Below are 14,330 nucleotides of genomic sequence, written 5' to 3' on the forward strand. Positions count from 1 at the left end.
AATAAGTGATCTGCGCTGGGATCTCACACACAGCGGCTCAGTCCCGAATCGTGGCTTGTTCACTTCACTCGCGCGCTCTGTGAGCTGCGCAGGGCCGGAGTGCGCACCCTCCAGAGGGCACTCGCTGTTCAGGGCGGAGTGATTTGGAGCGCAGGATGCCTGCGGAGCCGAGCGTATCCGCGTATTGGTGTTGCTGTGTGCACGGCTAACGGTTTTAGTGTCAACGCGAATCGTTTTAAGAACGTTAATCTGATGATCCGCTGATTCGACGTAATGTAAACGTAGCCTTAGAGTCACCAGTTAACCTAACCTGCATGTCTTTGGACTGTGGGGGAAACCGGAGCACCCGGAGGAAACCCACGCGGACACGGGGAGAACATGCAAACTCCGCACAGAAAGGCCCTCGCCGGCCACGGGGCTCGAACCCGGACCTTCTTGCTGTGAGGCGACAGCACTAACCACCGTGCCGCCCTGGGTTTGTCGTCTTCTTCTTCTTATTATTTTTATACATTCCAGCAGCATGACACAGAGCTCCGAAATGAACTTTAACACCAAATTACAGAAAAATCTCATTAGTGTCTCTTGATGTATCAGAAGCATCATGATTTGAACCAGCTGTGCTGCTGGACATTTCCAAAATATGTGATTTTTTTTTCCCCCCCTACAGCTGCCAGATTGCTACAGCATCAGGATGACAAATAAAAAGCTAAAGTAAATACAGAGACAGGAAATGCTTGAAGGCAGTTTTCCTGACATGCATTCATCTCGAGTGGAGAACAAACATTAGCCTGGGAATGCAGACACAAAGACAAGCTCAAAACCCTGAACTTGAGTTCTGGTTGTAATTTTTCCCGTTAAAGAGAAATGATGCATGAGAGAACAATTCGCCACAAAGTCGAAATAAACCTGATCCTTATCGTTTAAAAGCAGAAATGCTACCAAAGGTAGTCGTCAGCGATCTGGCAAAGGCGGGACATTTCAGTTTAACAGTGAACAATCCAGTGAGTGCGAGTGTACGTGCTTTGTTTTTTTTTTTAAGATAAAAAGTGCACAGAAATGTACACAAAATCAGCAGCTCTACATTCTACAGCAGACAAGCCCTCACCTGCAATCAGCACATCTGCACCAACACACCGGGACATGCCTGGGATCTTACCATCAACTATTACATCAACTTTCGCTTTCAAGAAAAGCTTGTCAAGAAAAATCCCCATGCAAAGTCTACATGTTCCTGCACATGGGTTTGGAAATACTCAGAAATATCCAGGAAAATGCACAGTTTCTCAGATATCATGAAGTTCAACAGAACGGAATGATGCAACATTTAAAAAGCCATAATAAATAAAGGAAGCCGGACACCACTGCAGAAGAACGAATGGTAAAGCATGAAGGTTGGAGTTAACTGGACACTAACCACAGACTCGATCCATCCGAATACAGTCACAGGCACAGTTTTGGGAGCTAAATAGAAAGATATAGAAATGCATCTTCAAAAAAAATCAGATCTGTACCCATTAAACTTTGAGCTGTGACGATAAAATGGAAAAGTCTTTTTTTTTTTAAAAACGAATGAGTTTTTGGTTGATTTTGGAGCCTCACAGTTGAATAACAGAGAAAGATACGACTAAAGTGACTTTATTTTATGATTCTGGGGGAAATGATAGCCCGAGGCACCAAAAACGAACTTTGTACGTAGAATCATAGAGGAGCAGTGGAAGTCCAAAGTCAGACGAAAATAACATCGGCTGAAATTTGAAGGGAAAAAAAAAATATTCGGCAAGCTGGAGAACAAAAACTCGGAGAGCTTGATCTGATATTTGGGATTTTTTTTTTTTTTTTAAGTCTAGCAGAGGTACATCAAGGAATTTTCTCTGGGAATTCTGAAGGAGACGATTTCACATGGAACGACCTGTAACTTTCTACCAAGGCATCGTTTGAGCAATGACCTTTTTGAGAAAGAGACGCAGGAAGCACTGGAACCTTTGCTTTGTTTATAGAACACGTGTTTCCCTGTTAGGCTATGGTCACTACAGCTCACGATGGGTTCTTGATGAAAATGAGGTGCTTGGTGGCGATGCTTCGGGAAGTGTTCCCAAACCCATCTGCAAGTACTCTCTGCTTAGTTTGCTGACAAAAGCATCACCACCACCACCAAATTTCAGTGCATGCACTGAAATTTTTCGTGACGTCTTTGGCTACGGACCAAAAAACAACTCGTGAAGCTCGGAGAACATTCGCCATGCATTATACGATTGGTGGAGATGCTAACAATTTTCCATTGTCAAGTATTCGCAAACCCATCATGAGCTGTAGGGTGATCAGGGCCTTACACGTCAACATCACATTCTATAGAGTGCCATTTGGAGCTCAGGTGGACCAAGACGTCATACTAACTATACAAGAAGAAGAAGGGATAAAACATGACAGAGCATGCTGTTATAGGAAAATAATCAATGTCCTGGTCCCAATGTCGGCAAAATAAAGTAGATTAAACAGTAATTTCTCTCATTAAATATAAAAATCTTACCAGGTGGTTGTTCTCGTAAACATTTTCTTTGCGCAAGGACTCAAAGTTTCTGCAATAAAAACAAGAACTGTATGAGACGTACGTTTTCAGAACAATAAAATAATTATTTATTTACACATAAAAATCCAACCTGAACAACTTGCATACTTGTAAACAATCATTTATTTATTCTGTAATGCAATTCTGAAGAATTTCACCCACAATGCCGTGAAGCAATGCAATGCAGTGCAGCATTTAAGTCCTATCAGAAGTAGGATTGTAATTACGAGGCGTGTGCGTGAACACCACAACAATGACGTAACTCCAGCGCAGGAACTCGGATTCTCAGATTCTTCCACGAGCCCTGATTTTCCAGAATTGAGGGCGTGTCAACAACAAACATACAGTCATGCTGGCGGCTAAACGTGACGTCGACGCGACACATTACAGTATGAGAGCACAGCAAGCAAGCAAGCAAGCAAGAAAGAAAAATTTATTTCCTCATGGTGTCCATTTGTTCTAACCAAAACCACTGGAACACACCATGAGGTGATCAGCAGCTCTGAACACCTCGAGCTAACCACACATCAAACTCTGAACATGGATCTCCACCACATTTCTCCTTGATATCTCATCTCATTATCTCTAGCCGCTTTATCCTTCTACAGGGTCGCAGGCAAGCTGGAGCCTATCCCAGCTGACTACGGGCGAAAGGCGGGGTACACCCTGGACAAGTCGCCAGGTCATCACAGGGCTGACACATAGACACAGACAACCATTCACACTCACATTCACACCTACGGTCAATTTAGAGTCACCAGTTAACCTAACCTGCATGTCTTTGGACTGTGGGGGAAACCGGAGCACCCGGAGGAAACCCACGCGGACACGGGGAGAACATGCAAACTCCGCACAGAAAGGCCCTCGCTGGCCATGGGGCTCGAACCCAGGACCTTCTTGCTGTGAGGCGACAGCGCTAACCACTACACCACCGTGCCGCCGTTTCTCATTGATATGTTATTGGAAAATTAAATGCGAGTGAGAAAATGTGTTTGTTTGGGGGGGGGGGGGGTGCGCAAACAGTGAAACACCATTATCTCTGGCTTTTGTTCATTAAGCAGGTTAATGGAAACCTCTGAAATCGCAAACTTAATGGAAGTAATGGAAACACGAATTTTGGGAAAAAAAAACTTAAATATCTCAGAAAAAAAATTTTACGCTCAAATGAAGAGGTTTTTTCCAGACAATTTGGCAAGACTGAAACGAAAACACTTTTCGTATTGAAGTCCCATGACATGAAGAGCAAATGGAAGGAAACTGGACTGCGAGAGGACAAACCCAGCTTTAAATCACAGAACATCACTCACTGGAAGCAGAACAGTCACAAGTGTGTTTTGTAGAAATTAAGATATTGGGTCTGTTTTGCACAAAACCGCAATAAAAACCAGCTACTTATCGCAGAAACATTTTCATCTAAAATTATAATAATAATGCCCCCCTGCGACGTCAGAGCAGGACACATGCATTACCTTCTCAGGTCAGTGATGAAAACAAAGTATCAGCTGAATAACTAAAGTTATTCAGATCTCTCTCTCTCACACACACACACACACACATATATATATATGTAAAAGAAAGAAAGAACGAAAGAACAACTTTATTCATCACACACTTGTGAAATTCCTCTCTGCATTTAGCCCATCTGAAGCAGTGAACACACACACACATACCCAGAGCAGTGGGCAGCCATGCTAACAGCACCCGGGGAGCAGTTGGGAGTTAGGAGCCTCGCTCAAGGGCACCTCAGCCCAAGGCCGTCCCATATTAACCTAACCGCATGTCTTTGGGGGAAACCGGAGCACCCAGACACGGGGAGAACATACAAAGTCTACACCGAAAGGCCCTCACCAGCTGCTGGGCTCGAACCCAGAACCTTCTTGCTATGAGGCAACCGTGCTAACCACTTACACCACCGTGCCGATGGTTCACATGTGAGGAAGTGGACTTACAATGGAGCTTTAAAAGGCTGTGTGTGTTAGGAAAGGGCATCTGTAACTGCTTTGTGGTGTGTTTCCCAAAAGCCTCTTAAAGTGCATATCACGGGTAAATTCAGGAGCAAGAGCAATATACAGTGCTGAGCGTAAATGAGTGCACCCCCTTTGAAAAGTAACATTTTAAACAATATCTCAATGAACACAAACAATTTCCAAAATGTTGACAAGTTTAATATAACATCTGTTTAACTTATAACGTGAAAGTAAGGTTAATAATATAACTTAGATTACACATTTTTCAGTTTTACTCAAATTAGCATGGTGCAAAAATGAGTACACCCCACAACAAAAACTACTACATCTAGTACTTTGTATGGCCTCCATGATTTTTAATGACAGCACCAAGTCTTCTAGGCATGGAATGAACAAGTTCGCGACATTTTGCAACATCAATCTTTTTCCATTCTTCAACATTGACCTCTTTTAGTGACTGGATGCTGGATGGAGAGTGATGTTCAACTTGTCTCTTCAGAATTCCCCATAGGTGTTCGATTGGGTTCAGATCAGGAGACATACTTGGCCACTGAATCACTTTCACCCTGTTCTTCTTCAGAAATCCAACAGTGGCCTTAGATGCGTGTTTAGTCATGTTGGAAAAGTGCACAACGACCAAGGGTACGGAGTGATAGTAGCATCTTCTCCACATAAGGACACTGCCACCACCATGTTTCACTGTAGGCACCAGGCATTTTTCTTTGTATTCTTCACCTTTGTGACGCCATACAGTTTTGAAGCCATCAGTTCCAAAAACATTTATCTTGGTCTCATCACTCCAGAGTATAGAGTCCCAGTAGTCTTCATCTTTGTCAGCATGGGCCCTGGCAAACTCTAGGCGGGCTTTAGGAGAGGCTTCTTTCGTGGACGGCATCCATGCATGCCATTCCTCTGCAGTGTACGCCGTATTGTGTCACGGGAAATAGTCACCCCAGTTTGGCTTTCTACTTCTTTAGATAACTGCAGTGAACTTGCATGCCAATTTTCTTCAACCCTTCTCATCAGAAGACGCTCCTGTCGAGGTGTTAACTTCCGTGGACGACCTGGACGTCTCTGTGAGATGGTTGCAGTTCCATCTTTCTTAAAGTTTTGTACCACTTTTGCTACAGTATTCTGACTGATAAGTAAAGCTTTGCTGATCTTGTAGCCTTCACCTTTGTGGTGTAAAGAAATTATTTTCTTTGGGGAATTCTGAAGAGACAAGTTGAGCATCACTCTCCATCCAGCATCCAGTCACTAAAAGAGGTCGTTGTTGAAGAATGGAAAAAGATTGATGTTGCAAAATGTCGCCAACTTGTTCATTCCATGCCTAGAAGACTTGGTGCTGTCATTAAAAATCATGGAGGCCATACAAAGTACTAGATGTAGTAGTTTTTGTTGTGGGGTGTACTCATTTTTGCACCACCCTAATTTGAGTAAAACTGAAAAATGTGTAATCTAAGTTATATTATTAACCTTACTTTCCTGTTATAAGTTAAACAGATGTTCTATTAAACTTTGTCTTGTCAACATTTTGGAAATTGTTTGTGTTCATTGAGATATTGTTTAAAATGTTACTTTTTAAAGGGGGCGTACTCATTTACGCTGAGCACTGTAACTCTCCTATTTTATATTAAACTTTCAGGGCTTGAAATTTGTGGTGGTCCGGTCGCCCGAGGCGACTTAATTTGTCATTTGGCGAGTAATTCCTGTCACTAGCCAGCCCGGCTGGCTAATTAAAAATAAAAAAGATACATGAAGCGAAGATTCAGACACACCGTCAACTAAAGCCGCCACATATTAAGTGTGTGCCGTGTCTGTGTTAATCGATGTGTTTATCGGCAGGACGGTCAGGCTGTCGGTTTTTTCACTACTGCGCATGCATATAACAGACATCTCAAGTCTCCTGGAAGTACCGGGAGTCTCCCGCATATTGATAGCGTCTCCCTGATGCCTGCAAATTGGAGAATATCTCCTGGAATCTAGAGCAAGCGAGCAACAGCGTGCACGCGAAACATTAATGTCTGCATTGCGCATATGACGGATTGCGTGAGGGAGCGCAAGAGAGACTGCAGACATCCCAGCCTGCAGACCCCCGCTGATGGGGAAACGAACGATTTCAGTTGAAATCAAGCCATTTGAGGCGAATTGGTCCGCCTCTGAAAAAATTTGCATTTGGATTTCCCGTCAAACATTGATTTTCGTGATGTCGCGTGCGGGACGCCTCCCTCTGAATCCTACGTCAGCGCTGGTTTGTTTATGAGAAAACGACCTGGTGGTTTTCTGCAAATTTCTTCAATGTTATCGTGTAATTATTAAAATGGTTAACAGACGTATTGTAGGAGGGTGTAGCAACACCAATCTTGATGGGATTAGTACTCATCGTTTTCCAAAAGACCGGACAATTGCCCCTTTTCCACCAAAGCAGTTCCAGGGCTGGTTCAGGGCCAGTGCTTAGTTTGTAACCAGGTTTTCTGTTTCCACTGACAAAGAACTGGCTCTGGGGCCAGAAAAACCGGTTCCAGGCTAGCACCAACTCTCTGCTGGGCCAGAGGAAAGAACCGCTTATGTCAGCGGGGGGGCGGAGTTGTTAAGACCAACAACAATAGCAAGACCGCGAAAGGTCGCCATTTTTAAGCGATGAGAAGCAGCAGCTGTACAAATGTGAAGTCATCCATTATTGTTGTTGTTGCTTCGATGTTCTCGCCAAAGTTTACGCAAACGCAGCAATGTAACTGACGTAATGACGTGGCTCCCCTTAGCACCCCGAGCTATGGAAAAGCAAACTGGTTCTCAGCTGGCTCGCAAGTTGAACGAGTTGTGAACCAGCACTGGCCCCGAACCAGCCCTGGAACTGATTTGGTGGAAAAGGGGTAAATGAGAGAGAAATGGGAGCGCTTGGTCTACACAGGCTGTGCACTGAAACCATCCAAAGCTTGCGCAGCCTGCTGGCGCTTCTGCAGGTGACGTCACGAACCTGGCTCCAGACTCCCTTGGGATTTTTCCAGATGCGTTTTGTTATTTTATTTTTTTCTGCTGTAGACAGATGACCTTGTGCAAAATTACCCTTCTGGATGAGTGTGTAAAGGGACATACGTTCATATATATAAGGGTTGTTTTACAATCAGGGTACAAAGTTTGTGTCACAGGGGTCCAAAATTCAAATTGATTCAAACTGGTTCTTGTACCAGTTTTTAAGTGAAGGACGAGTTAAAGAACAGATTTCAGGTAATTTTTTGACGTGCGTGTATGGTAGTTTTGTGTAATCTGCTATAAGATAAAGAAGATTAAGTGTAGCTTTAAGCAGGGCTGGGAGAAACAAATGAAGTGATTCTCGGCGAGGACATTTTTTTTTTTTTTGACAATTCAGAATCCACTACTTCCATAGCGCTTTTAAATATAAGGCTGTAAGCTTTGTGTTAGTTGTCTCTAATATTTATGTCCCAATATCTTGACCACATTTTAGGATGAAATTAATCATTTTAGATATGTTATTTTATATTGAAAAATTGGCTGTCTCGGAGAGGACTTTTTTTTGACAGAATTACATACTAATTTGATCCAAATAGTCTGAAAACTTACTGGCATTCAACATTAAAACTTAACTATGTTTCCAATGATATGGAACCAAATATTTGTTTTATGGTATAAAGAATGATGTAAGTGCATCCCTTTTGGAGCTACCTGTGGTCAAAAAAGCACTTTTTCTAAATGACACGAGTAATTTTGCTAAATATGACATATATTGCCATACGTTCACCAAAATAACATTATCACCAAATTTTTTTTTGCATGGTAAATAGAGCTATGGGCGGCACGGTGGTGTAGTGGTTAGCGCTGTTGCCTCACAGCAAGAAGGTCCGGGTTCGAGCCCCGTGGCCGGCGAGGGCCTTTCTGTGCGGAGTTTGCATGTTCTCCCCGTGTCCGCGTGGGTTTCCTCCGGGTGCTCCGGTTTCCCCCACAGTCCAAAGACATGCAGGTTAGGTTAACTGGTGACTCTAAATTGAGCGTAGGTGTGAATGTGAGTGTGAATGGTTGTCTGTGTCTATGTGTCAGCCCTGTGATGACCTGGCGACTTGTCCAGGGTGTACCCCGCCTTTCACCCGTAGTCAGCTGGGATAGGCTCCAGCTCGCCTGCGACCCTGTAGAACAGGATAAAGCGGCTACAGATAATGAGATGAGAAATAGAGCTATCACAGGGCTACAGTTTTTACCCCCAGGCCATCAGGCTTTTGAACCACAGATTATATTAGCAATTTTGCACAAGACATTGCACAGTATATCTACCTCTACATGTTTGCCTCTCCTTTTTTTATGTTATGTTATCTTCATTTTTCACTCTACCTTTATATTTTGCATTCCATATGCACTTTATATTTCATATATATATCTCATCTCATTATCTCTAGCCGCTTTATCCTTCTACAGGGTCGCAGGCAAGCTGGAGCCTATCCCAGCTGACTACGGGCGAAAGGCGGGGTACACCCTGGACAAGTCACCAGGTCATCACAGGGCTGACACAGAGACACAGACAACCATTCACACTCACATTCACACCTACACTCAATTTAGAGTCACCAGTTAACCTAACCTGCATGTCTTTGGACTGTGGGGGAAACCGGAGCACCCGGAGGAAACCCACGCGGACACGGGGAGAACATGCAAACTCCACACAGAAAGGCCCTCGCCGGCCACGGGGCTCGAGCCCAGGACCTTCTTGCTGTGAGGCGACAGCGCTAACCACTACACCACCGTGCCGCCCTATTTCATATATATATTTCTTTTTATATTGGTAAGCATAGTTTGGTCGGGCAGTTGCAAAATAAGAATTTCATTATCCAATAATAAACCGCTGTGTCTGTTATTGTGTATATGACAAATAAAAATCTTGAATCTTGAATAAACAGCCAAGTTTATTTAGTCAAGCCTTTTGATATTGAAGATAATAAGTGTTAAATGTGATTTTTAGCTTGCGCACCCTGATTGTAAAACAACCCATTAAAAAAAAAAACGAAATTGGTCCAGAATATGCACTTTAACGCTAAGAGCATCTTAACTTGGAGAGAGAGAGAGAGAGAGAGAGAGAGAGAGAGAGAGTTCACTGTGCTGCTCGGTCTATTATTTAACGATGATCTTTGTGCTGAGATGTTTTTGGGAAACTCAGCACTGATCATCCCGGCTGAAGTGTGTGTGTGTGTGTGTGTGAGAGAGAGAGAGAATGGAATACTCACATGAGGTCGGGTCTGTGCTTGTGGATGAGGGCACAGAACGCAAGTCCGTCCCTGAACGACGTGGTCATGTTGGTAATGGACACATCTCTGTAACCCTCACACTGGATCTTACACCACTGCTGAAGGGCTTTCACTGCTGCCATGGTGCGGACACACTAAAACACGACCACTAACGCAGAGCAGGACGCCAACAACATCCACATGGGGCTGGCGGAGATCGGTCCGAGCCTCAAGAACAGAAACTTCCCTCCGAGAACAAACTGCGTCTCTCTCTCCCTCTCTCTCTCTCAGAGGCGTGTCACTGAGGGGCGGAGACAGAGGCGTGTCAATGAGGGGCGGAGACAGAGGCGTGTCACTGAGGGGCGGAGACAGAGGAGTGCAATTTAACACCAACACACACAAAAAGAGTGAAAGAATAGAGAAGGAGGAAAACGATTTCAAGTTTGTTTGTTTCAGTCTTAACCCGGTTTGTCTCTAACCAGGTTTCACAGGAAATAATCCTCAGGGGTTCAGGACAGATTTTCAGGAATTACGTCATTTTCTGTGTCAGCCAACCCCTCTTCCAACAGGAAACTAACTCTCTCTCTCTCTGTCCGCTTCTGTCTATCTTAGACTTAGACAAAACTTTATTTATCCCCGAAGGGCAATTAGATGGGCGAAGAGCGGTACATTAAAAGAGCAAGAAAATAAAATCACAAAAATGGGTGGGAAAAAAAACAGCGTATTATGTACAATATACAATGGCAGGCCTGTTGCCAGTAACAAAGTAAAAGTAAATAAATAAAAGGCAGCAGATAAAATATGGCAAATAAATAAAATGACGCGTGGATAAAATTAAAATGACAATATGATTAGAGTGACATTGTAATATTGCACATCAGGACATGTGATATTGCACTAGAGCAGGAGGTTTTCAAAGTGTGGGAGAGTGAAGGCCAGTTTATGCTGACAACCCAGTCCTCGCAGACGGTGTCGCAGATGGCGTCTGCGTAGCCCCCCACCTTCGCAGACGCTCTGCGCGCACCTCCCAAAAATTGTGACCACCGCAGAAGCCTCGCAGACAGCGTCGCAGACAAGAGGGCTCTGATTGGTCCACTCTACATCCGCTGTACACGCACTTCCGCTTCCCTACTTTCCCGGTTTGGTTTGTTTTCACGACCGGCATTTTTAAAAACACGAGCGAAGATGGAGCAGCACGAAGAGCAGGTGATCGAGGAAGTACGGACATCTATACGACTCCAGTTCTAGTCATTATAAGTAACCGGAGGATAAACACTCCACTAACCACACCCACCAACTACTCCTAGCGATTTCGTGACTTCGCGCCCCCTTGCGTTGTAGCGGTGAATAACATCGCGCACGCCTATTACTCCCCGCTCAACGATAAATTACAACTGTCTGCGAAAAGCTATCTGCGAAAGCCTTGTCGCAAGAGCATGCAGAGGCCTTCAGCCCCCCCTCAGAGAGAAAATAAACAACAGCGCCCCCCCTTACAATTTTTCATCTCTCATGTCATTATCTCTAGCCGCTTTATCCTGTTCTACAGGGTCGCAGGCAAGCTGGAGCCTATCCCAGCTGACTACGGGCGAAAGGTGGGGTACACCCTGGACAAGTCGCCAGGTCATCACAGGGCTGACACATAGACACAGACAACCATTCACACTCACATTCACACCTACGCTCAATTTAGAGTCACCAGTTAACCTAACCTGCATGTCTTTGGACTGTGGGGGAAACCAGAGCACCCGGAGGAAACCCACGGGGAGAACATGCAAACTCCACACAGAAAGGCCCTCGCCGGCCACGGGGCTCGAACCCAGGACCTTCTTGCTGTGAGGCGACAGCGCTAACCACTACACCACCGTGCCGCCTGTTCCATTCGTATTTAAAAAAAAAAAAAAGGTTGTTGTACACATTTTTATTTTTTTCTTTTACACATTTTAAACATCTGTACTTTTTGAAAACATCTTTTTTTACACATTTAAAACAGCTTTATTAAAACATCTTTTTTTATACATCTTAAACATTTGTGCTTTTTTAACCCCACCCTTTTTTTTTTACACATTTTAAACATCTTGTTTTACACATTTTAAACATCTCATAGCATCGTTAGCTAGCACCTCTTGGCAGACAACACACTGTGGCAGTGGAGCATCTTCAGATCCAGTCCATGAAAATCCAAACTTTAAATAATCGTGGTCATACTTCCTTCTTTTTTTGCTTGGCCCAGACTCTGTCTCCTCACTCACTGTAGCTTTAGGTACTAAAAATCGATCCATTTTGTCTCTGGTAAAGGCTAGCTGAAGTTCGCTAAATGTCCGCAATAGTAACTTATTCTGGTTTATTTTTCCTCACGTTGCGCCCCCCCTGAAGAACTCTGGCGCCCCCTAGGGGAGGCGCGCCCCACACTTTGAAAAGCCCTGCACTAGAGTATTGTACAGAAGACTTAAGTTATTGTAACTGTCTTAGACTTCTTAGAGTTCAGGAGGAGAATAACACTGGGAACAAAGGTTGCTCTCCTCCTCTGGGTCTTACAGGCCGGACAGCGGAACCTGCGACCAGATGGCAGCTGCTCAAATGCCGGGAACAAAGCATGAGTCGAGTCCTATCTATCTACAGTGGTGCATAAATATGACCTAAAACATGATCAGATTTTCACACAAGTCCTAAAAGTAGATAAAGAGAACCCAGTTAAACAAATCAGACAAAAATATTATACTTGGTCATTTATTTATTGAGGAAAATGATCCAATATTACACATCTGTGAGTGGCAAAACTATGTGATCCCCTTGTGCAGCAATAACTGCAACTAAACGTTTCTGGTAACTGTTGATCAGTCCTGAGTCCATTCCTCCATACAGAACAGCTTCAACTCTGGGATGTTGGTGGGTTTCCTCACATGAACTGCTTGCTTCAGGTCCTTCCACAACATTTCAATTGGATTAAGGTCAGGACTTTGACTTGGCCATTCCAAAACATTCACTTTATTCTTCTTTAACCATTCTTTGGTAGAACGACTTGTGTGCTTAGGGTCGTTGTCTTGCTGCATGACCCACCTTCTCTTGAGATTCAGTTCATGGACAGATGTCCTGACATTTTCCTTTAGAATTCGCTGGTATAATTCAGAATTCATTGTTCCATCAATGATGACAAGCCGTCCTGGCCCAGATGCAGCAAAACAAACCACGATACTACCACCACCATGTTTCACAGATGGGATAAAGTTCTTATGCTGGAATGCAGTGTTTTCCTTTCTCCAAACATAACACTTCTCATTTAAACCAAAAAGTTTTATTTTGGTCTCATCCGTCCACAAAACATTTTTCCAGTAGCCTTCTGGCTTGTCCATGTGATCTTTAACAAACTGCAGACGAGCAGCAATGTTCTTTTTGGAGAGCAGTGGCTTTCTCCTTGCAACCCTGCCATGCACACCATTGTTGTTCAGTGTTCTCCTGATGGTGGACTCATGAACATTAACATTAGCCAATGTGAGAGAGGCCTTCAGTTGCTTAGAACTTACCCTGGGGTCCTTTATGACTTCGCCGACTATTACACGCCTTGCTCTTGGAGTGATCTTTGTTGGTCGACCACTCCTGGGGAGGGTAACAATGGTCTTGAATTTCCTCCATTTCTATCTATCTATCTATCTATCTATCTATCTATCTATCTATCTATCTATCTATCTATCTATCTGCCTATCTATCTGCCTATCTATCTGCCTATCTATCTGCCTATCTATCTATCTATCTATCTATCTATCTATCTATCTATCTATCTATCTAGGCTGTTCCTGACCATCTGAACCTGAGGTTCCTCTCAGCTGAAGGTGCCAGTTTGGGTTTTATTACAGTAAAGTGGCTCCACCTTCCAGTCACTCAAACCTGTCAATCAAACTCTGCTGATGATGTGCACAGAGAAGTTCACAGCTGGAGTTCATCATCATCATCATCATCATCTCTAACAGGAAGTGAGCAGGTCTTGGCCTTGGCGAGTTTTGGATCCTTCAGCTTCACTGGATTTATAATCTGAGTGGGTGTATATTTTTGACCCTGTGTTGATTTCAGAAAACCCCAAATAGGCCAAATTCTTGTGTTTTCTATTAAAGATGCGTTAATGTTGTAATCATTCTGTCACAGAAAAGAACAGATCAGAGGATCACTGAAAGCCCAACATTACATCACACTCACTCATCGACAAATCTGGCTCTGTACAAGTTCAGTATAAACACACAAAATAGTTACCAATATACAATGTTTTATCTACAAAATGAAAAAAAAATCTATTTAATTTGTTCTGTAATATGACTATTATTAATTTTATTACTAAATTTCAATTTTCACTATTTGAATTAGTGCCATTGTTGTTATTATTGTTATATAAAATACCTTATGTTATAATGCTTTTGTTTTTTAAAAAACATATTTACCTTCTTTCTGTTTAATCTCAGGGTTCAGTTGATCAGGTGGAATGTTCAGCAGTGAACACATTCATGCTTGTGTTGGTTTTTTTCCCCCTCTCTGTCCTTCCTGTTCCATATCCACACTGCGTCTCACTGAAACTGCCCT

General features: G+C 43.4%; 1 protein-coding gene across 2 annotated transcripts in view; it reads right to left on the reverse strand.

Moving 5' to 3' along the window:
• micall2b (mical-like 2b) overlaps positions 1-14,330 on the reverse strand; it is a 48,535-nt gene extending 34,205 nt beyond the window's left edge. The window contains exons 1-3 of one of the 2 annotated variants that reach the window (XM_060898572.1): positions 14,192-14,330; positions 9,765-10,065; positions 2,528-2,576 (exon numbers count right to left, since the gene is read on the reverse strand). In XM_060898572.1, the coding sequence (XP_060754555.1) occupies positions 2,528-2,576; positions 9,765-9,907 (192 nt within the window). In that variant the 5' untranslated portion in view covers positions 9,908-10,065; positions 14,192-14,330. Of the gene's footprint in view, positions 1-2,527; positions 2,577-9,764; positions 10,120-14,191 lie in introns of both variants that reach the window. The other variant, XM_060898571.1, reaches the window with a different exon arrangement.

The sequence above is a fragment of the Neoarius graeffei genome, chromosome 18 (assembly GCF_027579695.1).
Source record: "Neoarius graeffei isolate fNeoGra1 chromosome 18, fNeoGra1.pri, whole genome shotgun sequence".
Classification (NCBI taxonomy): domain Eukaryota; kingdom Metazoa; phylum Chordata; class Actinopteri; order Siluriformes; family Ariidae; genus Neoarius; species Neoarius graeffei.